Here is a 19,024-nt window from a genome sequence, read left to right on the forward strand (position 1 = left end):
ATGCTCTGCATAGTCTAAAACCTAAGATGCAATCATCAGATATCAAATTTTGTCAAAAGTATACGAGGTATGTCAAAAAATATGAATTTCGCTCAAGAGCAAACTACCTTTTTATTTCAAAATATCAAAAAATTTTATTATGAAAAGTTATTTGTAATTAAAAACCATATTCAAATATGCAATAACAGCCTTCTACTTGAAAAAAAAAAAAATTCTGAAATTTTCCTAAATTACCGATTCCGAACATCATTTTTATTTATTAGACATGTAATAACTCTTTTATTAATAATTTTAGGAAAAAAAGTTATCCTTCATAAAAATCTGTGCATGGTCTAAACCTCAAGATGCAATCATCAGTTATCCAACTTTGTTAATTTTATACGAGGTGTGTCAAATAATATGAATTTAGAAAGAATTATTTCTAAATTCTTTCTAAATTCATATTATTTGACACACCTCGTATAAAATTAATAAACTTGGATAACTGATGGTTGCATCTTGAGGTTTAGACCATGCACAGATTTTTATGAAGAATAACTTTTTTTCCTAAAACTATTAATAAAAAAGTTATTACATGTCTAATAAATAAAAATGATGTTCCGAATCGGTAATTTAGGAAAATTTCAGAAACTTTATTTTTCAAGTAGAAGGCTGTTATTGCATATTTGAATATGGTTTTTAATTACAAATAACTTTTCATAATAAAATTTTTTGATATTTTGAAATATAAAGGTAGTTTGCTCTTGAGCGAAATTCATATTTTTGACATACCTCGTATACTGTTGACAAAATTTGATATCTTATGATTGCATCTTAGGTTTTAGACTATGCAGAGCACTTTATAAAGAATGACTTTTTTTCGTAAAATTGATATTAAAAAAGTTTTCCATATGGTTCCAAGTTACGCAGACACCCTGTATAAGTCCAAGTAGAGAGAACTTTAAAATAAATATTATAAACATACATTTGAGCAAATCACAACAATATATATTAGGTAAATTATTTTTTTCCGCTTATAGCGCCATCTATCAACAACTAGAATAAATGTTATAAATGGGTATAATCAAGGACGTATAGCTTTTTCGGTCACATCCAACTTATTGCATTAGAAAGAAATAGAAAAACTGTGACGCACTGAAAGAAGGCTCTGAGAAAAGTACATAACTGCAACGGGCCGATATTCAGAAACCGATTTAAATAAAAATTATAATCATGGATTAATACTATAGGCCATACTTACAACAATATTAATACCATCCGTTCTAAGCATTAATTTATCATCCTTCACATAAGTAATGGCTCTTTTAATTTGGGGCGTTTCCCAAAGGACAGATTTGCCGGCAGTCTCCTTTAAAATTGCAGTAAGATCCAATTTTTTGAACGACAAGGGCAACTACAACATATACATTATATTTAAGATATAAACATAACTAAATAAACAGTATAAAAGGAAAAATATATGAGGTACTTACACCAAATGTTATTTCACACCACAATTGTTTTTGTTGGTCCTCATAATAACTTTGTGCAAAATTGTAACTATCAACTACTTCATTATCTTGTTCTTGATTGTCAGTTTCTTTTTGGTTCGCTTGGGTTTCGTTATCGCTTTCATCATCTATAAAAAATATAAAAATATTTATATAATTACTATATTGATATTCAAGAAATAAGCGGAAGAAATGTTAAATGATCAAGAGAATAGTTGGGATCCTAAACATACATGCAACGATTTTAAAACCCCTATCAAATATTCAATATGTTGAATCTTCATAAAATTAAATAAATTGGAATACTCAAATAAGACAAAAGTCAAAAAAGACCAACGCCAATTAAACGATCAGCTAACAGCATCTAAGCATATAGTGTTAAATGATTACAAAATAGATTACATTTAACAAATCAACCAAATACGTAAGGATCATACGCCATTAACCTAAAGAAATAGTAATAAATATATGCAGAAAGAATTAACTAAAATTAAATTAAAATAAGCTAGATCAAATAATTAGAATGATGCAAGATCTAACTGAAGAAACAAAAAGTCTAGCAGCAGAAGTCAAAGATATGAAAGAAGACCAAAGGGAGTACTGGAAAGAATTAAGAGAACTCAGAGACGAAATAGAAAAGGTCAAACAGGCAAATCAATAGTCACAAATCGAGAAGGATGAAATGAAGAAAGAACTGAATGACACGAAGCTACGACTAGAAAAACTAGAAAAAGAAAAGAAAGCCAACATACAAGGTTTGCAAATTGATACAAACGACAGGGACATACTCAGGCACACCATAGGTAATTTCATGGAAGCAGAAATGAATATTAAGGTTAAAATTGATGAAGTAATAAAATTAGGAGAAAAACATGTTTAGTTAAGCTACCGAACCATCATGAGAAAGAAACGGTTATGAAAAACAAAGCGAAACTACAACATGCAAAAGACAGGAAAGTGTTCATCAACAACGATATGACCAAAGAAGATTTGCAAGTACAGAAAAAAATCAGACAAGTTGGCCATGAAGAAGCAAATAAGGGTAAAAATGTAAAAGTAAAATTTAATAAGCTAATAATAAATGGGAAAACAATGAAATGGAATAAAAACAGTAACCAGCTAGAGGAAAGTCCAGAAGGGAATCCAAAAAACTAGCACCTGAAAAAAAAAACCACAAAACACTTCACAAACGATGACGGATATGGCAAAGAAAAAGGCAGTGAATAAAAATACAAGAAATAGAGCGAACACAACTGACAAGACCGAAATTGACACAAGAGAAACCATAGCCATTGGAGCATGGAATGTAAGAATCTTATATGAAAACGGCAGATTAGAACAAGTGGGCCAAGAAATGGATAATTACAAGTTGAAATTTATTGGTTTAAGCGAAATACACTGGAACAGCAGCGGATCAACTCGAGTAGGAGACCAAAAATTAATGATTTATTCTGGGAATACATCTGAAAATGCGAAAGACGAAAAGGGTGTAGCAATACTTTTATCTCAAGAAGGAAAAAAATGCTTTAATGGAATGGGAACCATCATCTGAGAGAATCATTTGGGCTAGACTCAAAGCAAAGTACTATAACCTAATAGTGATCAACGTCTACGCTCCTACAAATGAAAATAATGATGCAGAAAAGGAAGAGTTTTATGAAAAATTGCAAGCAACGTACAATAATATAAACAAAAAGTATAAAAGAGATATAAAAATGATAATTGGAGATTTCAATGCCAATATTGGCAATGATAATATAGGATATGAACATGTGATGGGAAAAGAAGGTCTAGGAAGGAAAAATAACAACGGAAATCGAATAATTGAATTCTGTGAACAGAATGAGCTCATTATAGGTGGCAGTATTTTTAACCCTCCGTTAGGCGCGTGGTCTACAATCGTAGACCACTCTCCTTTAAGTGGTCGTCAATTGCATAAAACTGCACATACGCCCCCATCCCGCTTAGTAGCTGTCACTAATACTTCCAACTTACTCTTCAGTTTGCTAAACGCCGCCGATCTGTTTGCATGATTTTTTTACCATTATTCAAAGAGCACTGGTCTACAACCGTAGACCACGCGACTAAGCGCGTTCCAGTTTTTAGTTGTATATATAAAGCTAATATGTAGCCTGCTGTGTATATAAAGCTAATAACATAAACGAAAATGTTTCAAGAAGCGACTTCATTGAAAACTTGCATGGTAACTAATCAAACAGCAAATTGAATATGGATCAACTATGCCTTCCCTGCTAAGAGAACCTTAGACGACGAGCTCGCGTACTGCTCGGAGTTCAAGAAGTGTACCCCCTTCCCCTAATATTCCAACAAATTACGTGGGACGATGTTGTATTTGTGAATGCATTTGCAATATGTCAACAAGAAGGGCATGCCAAAGATGTGACTCATTTGCATTCAAGGATCATTTTGGGGATATTTGCACTGAATGTTTGACGGACTAAAATTGTGCCATTTTGACCATTTAATAGTTTTGTTCTTTTGTCACTTTTTAGTTCTATTCTTTAATATTTATCCCTATTGGTCATTCTATAAGTTCAAAGATAAAAAATATTTGTGTTTTTTACTAAATTGAGCTTATTTTTGTGACCATTTTCATTTACTTGCGAATAAAGACCAAAAAAATCATGACCCCGTTTTTAATTTTACCACTGTCAAAATGAGAAAAGCCAAGGAACAAAACATATCTAATATCAAAGTGCGAACATAAATAAACATGTTATTAACCACTAATTTGTTAATTTTGTCAAAATCCGGTATTATACGACAAAAAACTATTGGTCTACAATCGTAGACCACGCGCCTAAGCTTGTCAGCAATAGCGACGCGCCTAACGTAGGGTTAAACATAAGCAGATCCACAAAGAAACTTGGAAATCACCGGGTGGTAGATATAAGAACCAAATCGACCATATACTAATTGAATCAAAATGTAGAAGCTGGCTACAAGATGTCAGGGCCTTAAGGGGTGCAGATGCGGATTCGGACCACATGCTTATCAGGGCCCAATTAAAGATGAAACTAGCCAGAGAAAATAATCGCAAGACTACCAGAAGAAAAAGATACAATGTAGAAACCCTAAAGCAAGAAGAAACAAGGAAAATATTCACTGACAGACTTACAGTAAACCGAAATATACACCACTGTAGTGGAGATTCTGTGGAAGAAATATGGAAAAACTTCAAAGAGGTCATGATGAAGACAGCAGACGAAACAATCGGGCTGAAAAAAAGTGAAAATAAAAAATGGATAACTAAAGACACGTTACAGCTTATATAAGAAAGAAAGAAAATCAAGAAAGACATATTGCAAAAAGAAGGAACAAGGGAAGAAGAGACCCTTGAAAGAAAATACAAAACAAAAAACATAGAAGTGAAAAATGCATCTAGAAACGATAAAAGGAATTACATAAACGAAATGCTAAAATCAGCAGAGAAAGCAGCACAAGATAATGATCTACGAACACAATACACGATTATACGAAACCTAACAGGCAATCGAGTAAGAAGTGTAAGAGAAATAAAAGATAAACAAGGAAAATTAATTAAATCTGAGAAAGAAATAACTCAAAGATGGAGAGAATACTTTGAAGAAATATACGCCAAACATGACCGAACCCAAGAATTAGATGATCAAATTGAAATACAAGAATTAGAGGTTAACACTGGGGCAATTACAAGAGAAGAAATTGCCAACGCACTTAAATTATTAAAGAATGGCAAATCCGCAGGAACAGATAATTTACCTATCGACCTGATAAAAGCAGACACCGAACAAGCCATAGATATGCTATGCTAAATATGACCAACGAAGAACTGCCACAATAATGGAAAGAGGGACTGATAATAAAAATACCAAAGAAGGGAGATCTGAGTAACTGTAAAAATTGGCGTGCAATAACTCTATTAAGCGCCTCATCCAAGGTGCTAACAAAAATTCTGCTCGAAAGAATGAAAGAAGAATTGGACAAGAAACTGAGAAGTAACCAAGCAGGCTTTCGTGCTAAACGCTCCACTATAGATCACATATGCACCTTAAGAATCATCCTAGAACAAGCTAATGAATGGCAGAAAGACATAAATTTTTAAAGTTTTATCGACTTTGAAAAGGCTTTCGACCGAGTCAATAGGGAACAAATGTGGAAAATTTTAAGACAGTATGGTCTACCAACAAAAATTATTAACCTGATCAAACTGTTTTATGATGAGTATAAAACTAGACTAGAACACGAGCGAGCAATCACAGAAGAAATAGCTATTGAAAGCGGTGTTAAACAAGGTTGTATCTTATCTCCTACTTTGTTCCTTATCTTGGTAGACTGGATTATGAGGAAAGCAACGGATGATCGGACAGGCTTTAGATGGAACCTCTTTAATCAGCTTGAAGATCTTGAATTTGCTGACGACGTCTGCCTGTTAACAGAACACAGAACTCACATGCAAACAAAAGTCGATAAGCTAACACAGTACTCTGACATGATTGGTCTCCGGATAAATACAGAGAAGACAAAAATCTTAAAAAATGATAACCCGCAAATAAAATAAACATAAAAGACAAAGAAATTGAAGAAGTAGAGAAAGTCACTTATTTGGGATTAATCATGGAAAGAAAAGGAGGATGCATGAAAGACATACAAGCAAGAATAACGAAGGCACAATTCGCCTTCAATGCGTTAAATAAAATCTGGCAAACAAGTGAAATAATAGTCAACAAAAATCAATATATTCAATACTTGTGTAAAAAGCATATTACTCTACGGAGCAGAAACTTGGAAGCACGACGAAAGCACAACAAAGAGGCTACAGACTTTTGTAAATAGGTCCTTAAGAAAGATCCTAAAAATTTACTGGCCTAATAAAATAACGAATGAAGAACTATGGAAACGAACGAAACAAACCAGTATAATAACAACAATCAGACAGAAGAAATGGAAATGGATCGGCCATACGTTAAGAAAAGATCCTAGTAACATCACAAGACAAGCACTCGAATATCAACCCGAGGGTACAAGGAAGAGGGGACGGCCAGATAATACTTGGAAGAAAACAGTAACCAGAGAACACAACAGAATCGGCTTAAGTTGGGGGGAAGTGAAAAACAAAGCAAGAAACAGAGGAGAATGGAAGGAACTGGTACGCAGATTAACCAGAGAATAAACACAAGAAGACGCGCTGAGCTGGCCACCAGCCGTCTTACACTATCGGCCAAGAAACGAAGATGCGCAAAATACTCGACTAGGAGTGATGGTCCAAGAGAGAGAGAGAGAGAGAGAGAGAGAGAGAGATATTGATATTCCAGAAATAAGCGGAAGAAATGTTAAATATGATCAAGAGAATAGTTGGGATCCTAAACATACATGCAACGATTTTAAAACTCCTATCAAATATTCAATACGTTGAATCTTCATAAAATTAAATAAATTGGAATAATCAAATAAGACAAAAGTCAAAAAAGACCAACGTCAATTAAACGATCAGCTAACAGCATCTAAGCATATAGTGTTAAATGATTACAAAATAGATTACTTTTAACAAATCAACCAAATACGTAAGGATCATACGCCATTAACCTAAAGAAATAGTAATAAATATATGCAGAAAGAATTAACATTTCGGGTATATTAAACTTAGTTACACCAAAAAATTTTGCGATAAGAAAAAACATTAAATCCTTACAAGTCTTTTGTTATAGATTATTCGATTTTTTTGTGTCATATTGCTCATACTTGACAGTCTCGTTACGGAACGGTAGGACCGTAAATACTAACTGCTATACCACCATTTGTTTTCCAGAATTGACTGATGAACTCGACAAAAACAACCGAAATATTCCTTTGCATCAGAACAATATCATCTCTCACACGGATCTTTGCGTTCGGTTCCTGAGAACCAAGAACAAACTACACGGTAAACGTTCTCAGAAGTCAGATAAGGCGGTCGAAGCATGTACATTTCTGAGATACGTATTTCGGATTGGTTTGTTCGAATGCAAAAGTATATTAACCTTAAATGCCAAAAAAAAAAAGATTTTTCTATTTCTATTATTTGTGTATGCCTCGATTATACATACAAATATGAATTTATAGCAACCGGTCAATCAATCACTATTGCTAATAACAATGGTAAATATATCTTTAGTCGAGGAAATGAAGCTGAAAAAATGGCAAAACCTCGCCATTTTTTCGTCCAGTATCGATTTGTACAAAAATTTGGGATTAGGCTCATTACACCCTCTAGTTCATTTTCTATATTGAGCCGTTGTACGCTTTTGGTTTTTTAAGGGTGAAAACTACCCATAATTGTAAAAAATTATAAAATAACATTTTAAACTTTAATATTGTCAACATTTGGTTCTTATTAGTTACATAATGATCGTTTTATGCTTTAAGATATACTATCATAATATTTCAACCCTTAAAACCACCCTTGTTGGAGCTATATATAAAAAATTTACTTATCCTAAAAGAATAATTTCGGCTTGCATCGATTTACATCAAAATTTGGGATTAGGATCATCTCACCCTGTACTTCATATTCTATATCATGCTTAAGGGCGTTGATTATTTTTAGGGGTGTAAACTACCCCTTATTGTCAAAAATGATATAAAAACATTGTAAACTTTAATATGGGTAAAATTTGGTTTTGATTGGTTAAATAATGATTGTTTTATGCTAAAGGATCTAATATCATATTGCAACCCTTAAAACCACCCTTAATAACATTGCAATTTTTATAAGTAGATAATTTAATAGATCTATACAGAAAAAAAAGTAGAATTAAAGAATTACAAAAACAATTATTTACACAAAAATACGAATTTACAAATATGTAGAAGTACAAATACAAATAGTTTTTAAGTCATCTTCCAGTATACGAACCAGTTCTGTGGTATTATACATGCATTGAAAATATTCCATAAGCGGACTATTCGAATATTTCGAAAAAAAAATCGTTTTATAAACATAGCTCCTTCATTTTTGTCGATAAGAAGTTTTTTCAAAAATGATTTTGTACGATTATTGAAGAACTATAAAACTGTATAAATTAAATTCCGTTAGATCCCTTACTTTTTAATTGGGGTGGGTTTAAAGGGCTCGAATAAGGGGGTGTTTTCTCATAAATAGAGGTTTCAAACAGCTATATCTCGCTAACTATTCACTGTAATGAAAATCTATGTACAATATAGTTTTAGCTATTGAAAAAGCTACAATTTAGTAGTCTATCATTTTTTTCGTATCTCCAGTATTTTCGGAGATATTTGAAAGTAAAAGGTGAAATATACGAAATTGCAAAAAATCAATTTCTCTTTAAACTCAAATTTTTCCAAAATTAGGCCTTTTAAATAGGTCAAACTTCTTGGTTGTATTGACAATACAAATATACAAGAAATTACAGAAGGGTAAAGACCAATTTTTAATTAGGATGGTAGTTAAGAGGTTGTTTTCACTGATTTTTTCGTAGAGAAAAGCAGGTACCGACCTCTTTTTGATCATAAGTCGCTCTATTTTGATGTTAGAATTTTTTTATTATTATTTTTTGAAAGGTTTAATTGTATACTTGAAAAAAGATAATTTAAGTTTTCCCGTTATTTGGCTTTGAATATTTCAAATTATGCATTTGACGAAAAAAGCTAACCTTTAACATGCCGTATCTCGGTTTGTATTGGTCTTAAAGATATTATAGAAAAATAATTTAGTTTGTGTTACTAAAAGATACAATTTTGTTATCTGCAGTTTTTTAATTAAATGCATATTTTTCGAGGTATTCTCAAAAAACCCTCTAAAAAAGTTGATTTTTTCGAAGAAAAATTGTTACTTTTAAGCGCGAATAACTCGAAAAATATTAGTTTTACGAAGAAAATGCAAAAAACATTTTTTTCTTAGAATTACTTTTTACATCGATTTATATGGCTAAAATGTAATAAAAAATTCCCACCCCCGAGATGGGGTGGCAATCGCCCCCCAAGGTTTTAGCGTACAGCGGCATGATATAGAAAATGCTCCTTGGACTATTCCCTACCTTCTGTGAAAATTTCAAGTAAATCCATGCTGGATGAAAAAATTGTGAGCCAAAATGCTTCATTTCCTCGACTACTTACCCTCATCGTCAGATTTTTCTTTCTCTTCTTCTTCTGGTTCTAAATCATCCCTTGTTTCTTGGTACTTATGACTCTGCTTAGCATCTTCATTATCCTCCACTTCGTCATCTGAGGAATCAATTTGATTGTCACCTTCTCTTTCATTTGTTTCTGGTCGATCTTCATCTTCTTCGTTATTAGTTGTACGTTTCTTGTTTCTTTCTTCCTCCATCATTACTCTTTAATTTATAAGATTATAAAGAAATCGAAATAATTATTATTATTAATAAAGTAATCAAAAGAATAAATTGAGATGGACATGGACGGGAAAGTTCAGATTTTATAAAACAAGATACTGAAAACTAAACTGAAAAAGTACACAAATCCTTAAAAAAGACAATTTAATTAATAATGGAATCAAAAAAATCAAGTGAGATGGACATGGACGGGAAAGTAAAGATTTTATAGAACAAGATACTGTAAATTAAACTGAAAAAGTACATAAATCCTTAAAAAAGACAATACATAAATACAAGAAAGCCCTCTGACCGTACATTAAAAACAAAAGTACAAGTAGAATTCAATTCAAGATTGGGCAGAATAAATCGTCCATTGTGGAGATTAGTGAAAGCAAGTTAAAAAGTGTTAAGATTATACACAAAAGGCTTGATAACCGCTGACAGCCAAGAATTAATTAGCTTTCGCAGATCATACAAAAATAAAAATACTACCAGGAACAAAGAGATATAAAAAGAAACCAGGTCTAAGATTAGACAAGCGAAGAAAGAACGGTTAACGGGACAATGCAGGGATATAGAACAATTAAAGACGGCTCATTTACTACGTATAAGTAAATTAGATCAAGATCAAAATTCTATCTGTAGTGAGAATATATTCCCACTAGAGATATACTCTAGACATTCTTCTAAATGATAACTTTAAACATATAGATCTAAACAGAGGAATTTAAATCTCCCAATTGAAAGAACCGATTACAAACCTTAATACAAGGGTGGCGAAGATTTTTTGAAATTTGAAACTACCCTTCTAACATATTTTATAAATACTCACATGTTTGAATTAATTTTACTGACTTTCTTGATGGACGCAAACATTTCACCAAAATATTTCCCCTTCATATGCCTTAGTATTTTTGTAGGATTCACACAATAATCCATACTGTAATATTTCTTCGGTAAAAATTGGAATTTCAAGGTATACTTATATTGCCTAAAAATAAAAATTACAGTAATCATAAAATAATCATAATATAAGAAATAGTATTTTATATAAAAAAGAAAAGAAAAATATTGCAATAAAGCACTTCAGCAATTTACTACTATACTCACCGGCACGAAAAACGGGCAAAAACCAAATAAAAAAATATTAAATTAACAAGAAAATATAATTGGTTTATCGAGAAACTTGAAATACAGATTTAAAAATATGTAGCCTACCTAATGGGTTTAAATTGAAGTTCAACAGTAACATCAATAGTTTCTAAAACGTCGGCTACCACCACTCGAGTCAGAAGTTTCCTTAATTCGTTCGCCTTATATTCTAAATCTGGAACCTGCAAGAATGGAATCTCCATCGATGGCGTTTTTATATTCTTTGAAGCCATCATTAAGATTTCTCTTAAACGGGGAATACCGAGAGTAACGTTCATTTCACCTCTTCCAGCAAAATGGAAAGTATTGAGTGTCATCTGGGTAGATGGTTCTCCTATTGACTAAAAATACGTTGAATGTGAAAATTTCAACTATAACTGTGAAATTAAGAATAGAAATATAAATCAACAGTATTTCTTGTTATTAAATGTCTAGTAATTAAAGTATTTCTTGTTTCAGTGATATGAAAGACAACCGATGATTTTAAATATATAGAAACATTGGTTCCTTTTCATTGATAGAAATACTGAACGACATCGGAATCAACAAGATTGATTCTCAAATTATGAAGCTATTTATTGGAATCAGGCAGCAATCATAAAGACCAACGGTAACACCTCAAGGCCAATCGAAATACAACGAGGTATCAGACAAGGTTGAGTGCTGTCACCCATATTGTTTAACGTCTACTCGGAGATAATATTTGCGCGCTTTATCGCACTCTTCAGAAAGTATGAGGATAAACGGACAAAGAGTAAATAACATCCGATATGCAGATAACACTGTTCTAATGACTGATTCGGACTATAGCCTCCAGATACTGTTAAATAGGATCACTGAGAGTAGTGAAAAATAGGGATGAAGATCAAAACTGCAAAAACCAAAGTTACGAAAATATCAAAGAAGAAAATTCACCCCTTCCAATTTTGTCCGATATGAATCACCAACAATTTGAATAGGTGGACCAATTTAATATATTGGCTGCTGGGTCAACAATCGACTTTCTTATAAATAAGAAGTAAGAGCGGGAATATAGGTAGCCCGACAAGACTTTATCATAATGAAAAGCTTATATCGTAATAGTAGCATTAGTATCACCCATAGATGTGGTTTCTGAATTAGTTGTAAAACTGAATAATAATCGTTAGAATACTATTATATGGAACCGACACGCTCAATTTAACGCTGATGAACAAGTTAGAAGCCTTCGAACTCTGGCTTTATAGAAGGATCTTGAAATTCCTTGGACAACCCACACTACTTGGACGCCGGCAGGCGCCAGATTTCAGGGCTTAAAAATATCAGATACTGGACCGCTCTTGATTCAACATCCTTGTTTAGAGCCGCATTGGATACAGAGAGATTTGTCAGTGTAGTCGCTAACCTGCGCTAAAGGAGACAGCACCACAAGAAGAATAATTGATTCCAAACATTTTTGGACAGCAGTGTAGTTAATATTTTTGGGCAGCAGTGTATTTGATATGTGCGCATATGTAACTATTTTCAAGAACGCCTCGACATGCGCGTCGAGATTCATCATCACACACATCCACACACGGCACGCAGGACGCGCTCTCTCATTGAAGATCGACACCTATTAACACCATTTGTAAAATATGTATTTTATTTTCTCGAAATAAAGTTAAAAAACAGTAATTTTCTTTCTGATAATAGCAGAAAACCGTATAAATATTTATATTGAATGTACGGAAATCACAATATCTCTTTATCTAAAATCTGTATTGACTTCCTCATAAAATACATGTCTTCTATAAAAAAACACCACACACATCTTATGCGAAATATAATGTCACTCAAATGTTCAATCTCAAATATTCATCATTCATATCCGATAATAAACAGTATATTTTTATCACCCCGTATATCACATCAACCAATTTGTTATTATATTTAAAGATGTGCGGGCTATTTAATTTGTTTAATTGTTGCAAATCATAAACAATATTTCGGCAATGGAGAATAATTGTGGTGGCTAAATAAAAACCTTTGTTCTTTTGGTCGTGTGGGCTATGACCCAATTCATGTTGCCAACAACAGAGAACATACATTTAGATTCACTCACTAGAGTCAATTCAACCAGGCCAGATGTGCCTTTAACTTCATTCCTTCGAGTCACCGCATACATTCAACATGTAGCATCATAAGGTAGTCTCATTTTAATTTTCATACGAATCACATATCGGTACATCAACGTCTCCCGGGGTTTAGGTACCCTAGTGTCAGTCTCTATCAATAAATTATCTACGTCATTTTGGTGTTTCAATAACAGACGATAGATCTCCAACTGAGCCCGAAGATTAGACACAAATGAAATAAAATTTACATGATTAGATTGGTCTTGAAATTACAATCATTTCACATCAGTGCACCAACTCCGAATTTTAATTAATTAAAGTTTATCGAAATCACATTTTTGAAGTTTATAAAACTGTCCTTCATAAATACTATTTGTGTATATTGAACTATTATACTATTGAAATGAACTTACTCAGCGTGAGTTAAGCGGATTAGATGAACTATATACTTTTGTACGCCTGGCCAAATTATACCTGCTCTATTATCTATAAGCCTCTGCCTTAAAGATTTATGGCGATTCCGGAATTTTTTTCCCTCTCTTTGACTTTAAATGTCCTTTGACTTTAAATGTCCATTTGATTTTAGGTTTATTTATATCAATTTATGTTGATATTATTCAAAATCCAGAGTTGGCGCAGTGATATGAAATGATTGTAATTTAGTGACCAATCTATTCATGTAAATTTTATTTCATGTGAGTAAAATTATATTTTTCATAAGATGTGTGCGGTGTTCATTATCAGTGTCAAATAAATTATTCAAACTTTTGGTTAAACATACAATTGTTTACTAACTCTGTGCATAGCTTAATATTCAGCTGATTAATTGTAAATACGAAATAACTATTGTTTATTATTGTAGATCAATAGCTTACTTGTGCCGCAAGAAGTCCAACTGGTTCTCCAGCAGAACACATCGATTCCATTACTTTCAATTTTATGACATCTTCAAATTTTTTCTTACTTTTCTTATGGTCGAATCCTTTATAGTTCTTGATAAGTTTCTGCACTGTTTCATTTATCGCTCCAAAATTTGCATCAGGTTGATACACGGCTTCTATGGGATCTGGGCATTTCTCGCACTGGTCGGTGAAGCTAAAAATTAAAAAATTATCTGAAGGTAGTAAAAATATTTTCAAAAATTAGATTTATGTATGTGGACCGAATGCAATGATCAGCCAGTAAACTAAAAAAATGGGTACTAAGTCAAGATTATTTCAATTACCTTTTAGTATTAGCACTGTTTATATGTATGTATTAGTAAAACTATTTATTACTCCATCTAGTATTAATAGTATTCAATATTGTTGTATTCATATTCAGTTTGCATGACCAAGGAGAAAATTATGAAATATTATGACCCACGTAAGATAGTAGCTCAAGTATCTTACATAGATAGAACAAAATCTGGAACAGTGGAGACAAGCTCTGGAGGAAAAAGGTTTAAAACTTAGTAGGACAAAGACAGAGTATTTGCAATGTTCATTTAAAGATGGAGTTACTACAAATAAAATGGTATTTTTGGATGGTGAACTGATTGTAAAAAGCAATAGTTTTAAGTACCTGGAATCGGTATTACAGAGTAATGGAGAAATAGATGGAGATGCATGCAGTAGAATTAAGGCTGGATGGATGAAGTGGAAAGAAGCGAGTGGTGTGCTGTGTGACAGGAAAATTCCAATGAAGTTGAAGGGAAAATTCTATAAAATAGCCATAAGACCGGCTATGATGTACGGAACTGAATGTTGGGCAGAGAAAAAGGAAGAGGAACAACGAATGCATGTGGCGGAAATAAGAATGCTTAAATGGATGAGTGGAGTGACAAAATAGGATAAAATTAAAAATAAGTATATTAGGAGAAGTCTAGGTGTGGCACCAATTGATGCTACAATGAGAGAGCATAGGTTGAGATGGCTTGGTCATGTTCAACGCCGAGACGCTAATCACCCAATACGAAGAATTGCTGAAGTGCAGATTCCTGGAAGGAGTAGGAGAGGAAGACCAAAGAAGACGTGGGGGGAGACGATTAGGCAGGACATGTTGGTAAATTATTAATTTATATTGATATTATATTAATATTGGTATTAATGTTGGGAATTAATATTGATATGGCCCAAGATAGAATTGTGTGGAGAAATGCAATTAGGGAAGCCGATCCCGCATAGGGTAAGGCAAAGAGCATGACGACGTAAGATACTAGCTCAAACAGATTACAGACAGAAATATTTTAAAATTTAAATGACAAACAGTTAAAGGTACATAAATTAATCAAGAAAATGTGAGATCCTGAAGCTGACGACGGGAAGAAAGAAAGCCAAAAATGTCCCAGATAGATAAGAAGGATAAGAAGAAACATCAGAGAAGAAAAAGAAGCAATGAAAAGATGCGAAGAAATTGAGATTCTACAGTAGAGAGAGTCTATGATAGTCACAATGTACATAGGAAAGTTAAAGAACTTAAAGGTGGACTAAGACCGAGACACAAAGGAAATCTAATTGACTCTGATGAAAACATATTCTGGGACAAACAGTAAAACAAGAACGTGGAAAGAATAGCCAGTGAAACTGTTTGAGCTAGAAGGGGAGGTAAATGATGGACCAGGAATATCGCAGTAGGAAATTTGTTAGGCAATAAATAACACAGTTAAAGGACGGTAAAGCAGCAGGCCACGATCATATACAAGCAGAACTACTCAAAGTACCGAACAAAGAATCAATAGCAATAATCACAAAGATGGTTAACAACATAAACAACTCTAGAGAAATACTAACAGAATGGCCTAAGTCTTACTTTATTACACTTCCAAAAAACCAGGAGCCAAGAAATACAAAGAATATCTTACGGTAATGAGTCATCTGCTAAAATTGTTCCTAAATAATCCATACAAGCATTTACAGCTGTGTAAAAGTCAAATTTCGACCAACCAATTCCGGCTCATAAATGCTGCTGATATGCACGGTTCTTAGACATTACTACGGTTGCCCAGATCGACTAACCAATGAACATTAAGGGTGCGATTACGTCACGAGTGTACTGTAATTTGAATCATAATATGATGTTTTTCGAATCCTGAGAAAACTAATAAGTATTTTAGAAAAATTTAAACGCAGAATGAAAGATTACGTTATTACCGAGGGCCGAAAGTCCCTTAGAGTAAATAAAAAGTTTCTTTTGAATGAGATATTTGCAATTAAAAATCACACTTCTATTTTATTTTCAGCCCTGTAACTTATTAAATAAACATTATAGAAGTTTTTAGGGACTTTCGGCCCTCGGTAATAATGTAGTCGTTCATTCTGCGTTTAAATTTTTCAAAACTATTTACTAGTTTTTCAGGATTCGAAAAAAATGAATACATTTAAAAAACTAATGAGAATTTTGACGTGCGTCAAAATTTTTCATTTTGCTCCTTCCCCTTAATCGGTATTTATATGGCTTTGATGTATGGAAAATAGTCAATATAGTTAAGAAATAAAGACGTTTAGTGGATTACAATATCTAATTATGGAAAACTGTTGATATTTATCCATGCAATATTTACGGAAATCTAGGACTTCAATCTCCATTCTACACTGAAAATTTGTCGATGAATTTCCATTAATACTGGATTAACTATTGAATACATACTACATACTATCCATAGAGGACAGCTAGGATTATGTGAATTAGAATTACTTGTAAGAATTTAAATAATAGGTACCTAATAAATTCGGCCGCACTACAGCCTGTACCTGGCATTCTAAAATATCATCAGCATTATTATTACGTTAATACATAATGAAATTTCAACGTTTTAACCTACCTTATAAATATATATTCTTATTTAAACTCCTACAATAGGAACGATGTACAACTTTCAAGAATAATTAAAAATAAGTTTTTACGGGAAACAACACCAAAATTACAAATACAAAAATATAAAGTAAACTAGGATATTACCGGGTGGTGAATTGGAAAACGGGCCATAGGAAATTCAATGTAAAATTCTAAACTGTTGAATTCCTGCTTCCCTAATTATTTTACATCAAAAGACGTTAGAAACTATTTGTAGAGGGAAATCTGTATTGAAAACAACTGTTAAAATTGTTCTACGCATTAAACATATTCCAAAATTTAGTAAAATGCCTAAAAATACGTTTTAAGCCCAAAATTAGGCCACACACAGTGCAATGTCACAATGAAGTTATTATTTTTACATTTTTGAACTGTCAATATTTTTATTTTATCATTAAAAGCAATACAGTTGATAAGATACCCTCAGCTGCGGAGAAAATATTAATAATAAAGATTTTTTATTCAGTCAATGGTGTGAACACTGTCAGTTAAATAGTAACGTGTGGCCTAGCTTTTACACACATACCTACTGTGGCAAATGCATTATATTTTTCAAAATTTTTGAATGCGTTTAAATCGTAGAACAATTTTAACTTTTGATTTTAATACAGATTTCATTTCTCTACAAATATTCTCTCATGACTTTTGATGTAAAATAATTAGGGAAGCAGGAATTCAACAGTTTAGAATTTTACATTGAGTTTCCTATGACCCGTTTTACGATTCACCACCCGGTATAAGATAAAATGTGTATTATTTGTCTTATTATTTAATAATAACACAAATACTACACATATATACAGAATAACACACATTCAATGACCGAAAATCATTTAAAAATATGGGATTCTGTATTCTTGTGACGTAAAGTCAAAAATTGAAGTCGTACCACCACCGTCGATCTGGGCAACCGTAGTATGTCTAAGAACCGTGGGTGATACGAAAGAGGATTTGTTATCAGTGCAAGTAGAGATGCAGAGATGTCAATTGCGACGTATACGCTCTGAGCTTCGCTGGTGTCGCTCCTAGCGGTTACTAATTCAACTTTTACCGGTAATTTTTAAATTTATTATTTAATTGTTATAGCTTAATATTTACAACGCAAAAAAGTAATTAAATTGTAATCGATTTTTTTAAGATTTTTCTAATCATTTTGACGTTTATTGATAAAATATCTTACACTATCTAAAATATCTTATAATGTTGAACATTAAAAAAACTTAAATTCAGTATTTAAAATGTAAGTATATTTAAGGTAAAAATATATACCACAGCTTTGACCAACTAATATTGTTTATAATTAATGTTTTTAATTTTAATTTTAAATTAATCACTTTGACATTTATGTCAAATTTCCAGTAAACGTTTACAAACTTGTCACTACTGGCGTTCGCGAATTTGTAAATATCCCCTCTACGTACGAGCTCACAGCGTATACGCATGTCTGGTTAATTACGAGACATTGTTTGATAGAGTACAGCACGCCAAGATGATCCAAATACTAAGGAAAGCAGGAATTAACAAGCAAATCTGAAAATAATTAGAAACCTTCACTGACATCAGAGCGCGCATTGCGGAATTGGATGTTAAAACGTCGAATATGTGAAAACCATGCGTAGGGTGAGGAAATGCTGTATTTGTCAATAATGTTCAATATCTACTGTGAAAGAATATTTAGCGAAGCTTTACACAAATGTGAAAAAGACATTCTACTAAACGGATACCGACTAAACAACAGATAAGTAAACGACACCATAGTATTTGCAGAAAACTACAGAAAACTGAAGCTAATGACAACTAGCAAGAAAGAGATAACAGAAGGTCAACTCTACGTAAACCAAACCACGGTAGAATGAGTCTCGCACTACAACTACCTCTGTACCATAATAAATATAGAATGGACCAACAATCAGGAGATATGAGCTCGCATCGGAAAAGCCAGATCCACTTTCAACCGATGGTGACCTTTTCAAGCGCCAGAACCTCTCACTTGGTATAAAAGTAAGAATACTGCGATGCCTACGTCCTCTCTGTCCTTTTTTTGTGTTGAATCGTGGACATTGAACGAAGATATGTGCAGAAGATTAGAAGCATTTGAGATGTGGCTATATCGGAGAAT

The 19,024-nt window shown here is 32.7% G+C and overlaps 1 protein-coding gene across 2 annotated transcripts in view; it reads right to left on the bottom strand.

The window, feature by feature from the left end:
- Positions 1 to 19,024, bottom strand: part of LOC114341305 (DNA-directed RNA polymerase I subunit RPA1) — a 158,952-nt gene that overhangs the window by 21,149 nt on the left and 118,779 nt on the right. For both annotated transcript variants that reach the window (XM_050645351.1, XM_050645353.1), the window contains exons 19-24: positions 13,947 to 14,166; positions 11,042 to 11,316; positions 10,656 to 10,814; positions 9,606 to 9,823; positions 1,473 to 1,618; positions 1,241 to 1,393 (exon numbers count right to left, since the gene is read on the bottom strand). In XM_050645351.1, the coding sequence (XP_050501308.1) occupies positions 1,241 to 1,393; positions 1,473 to 1,618; positions 9,606 to 9,823; positions 10,656 to 10,814; positions 11,042 to 11,316; positions 13,947 to 14,166 (1,171 nt within the window). The remainder of the gene's footprint in view (positions 1 to 1,240; positions 1,394 to 1,472; positions 1,619 to 9,605; positions 9,824 to 10,655; positions 10,815 to 11,041; positions 11,317 to 13,946; positions 14,167 to 19,024) is intronic.

The sequence above is a fragment of the Diabrotica virgifera genome, chromosome 3 (assembly GCF_917563875.1).
Source record: "Diabrotica virgifera virgifera chromosome 3, PGI_DIABVI_V3a".
Taxonomy (NCBI): domain Eukaryota; kingdom Metazoa; phylum Arthropoda; class Insecta; order Coleoptera; family Chrysomelidae; genus Diabrotica; species Diabrotica virgifera.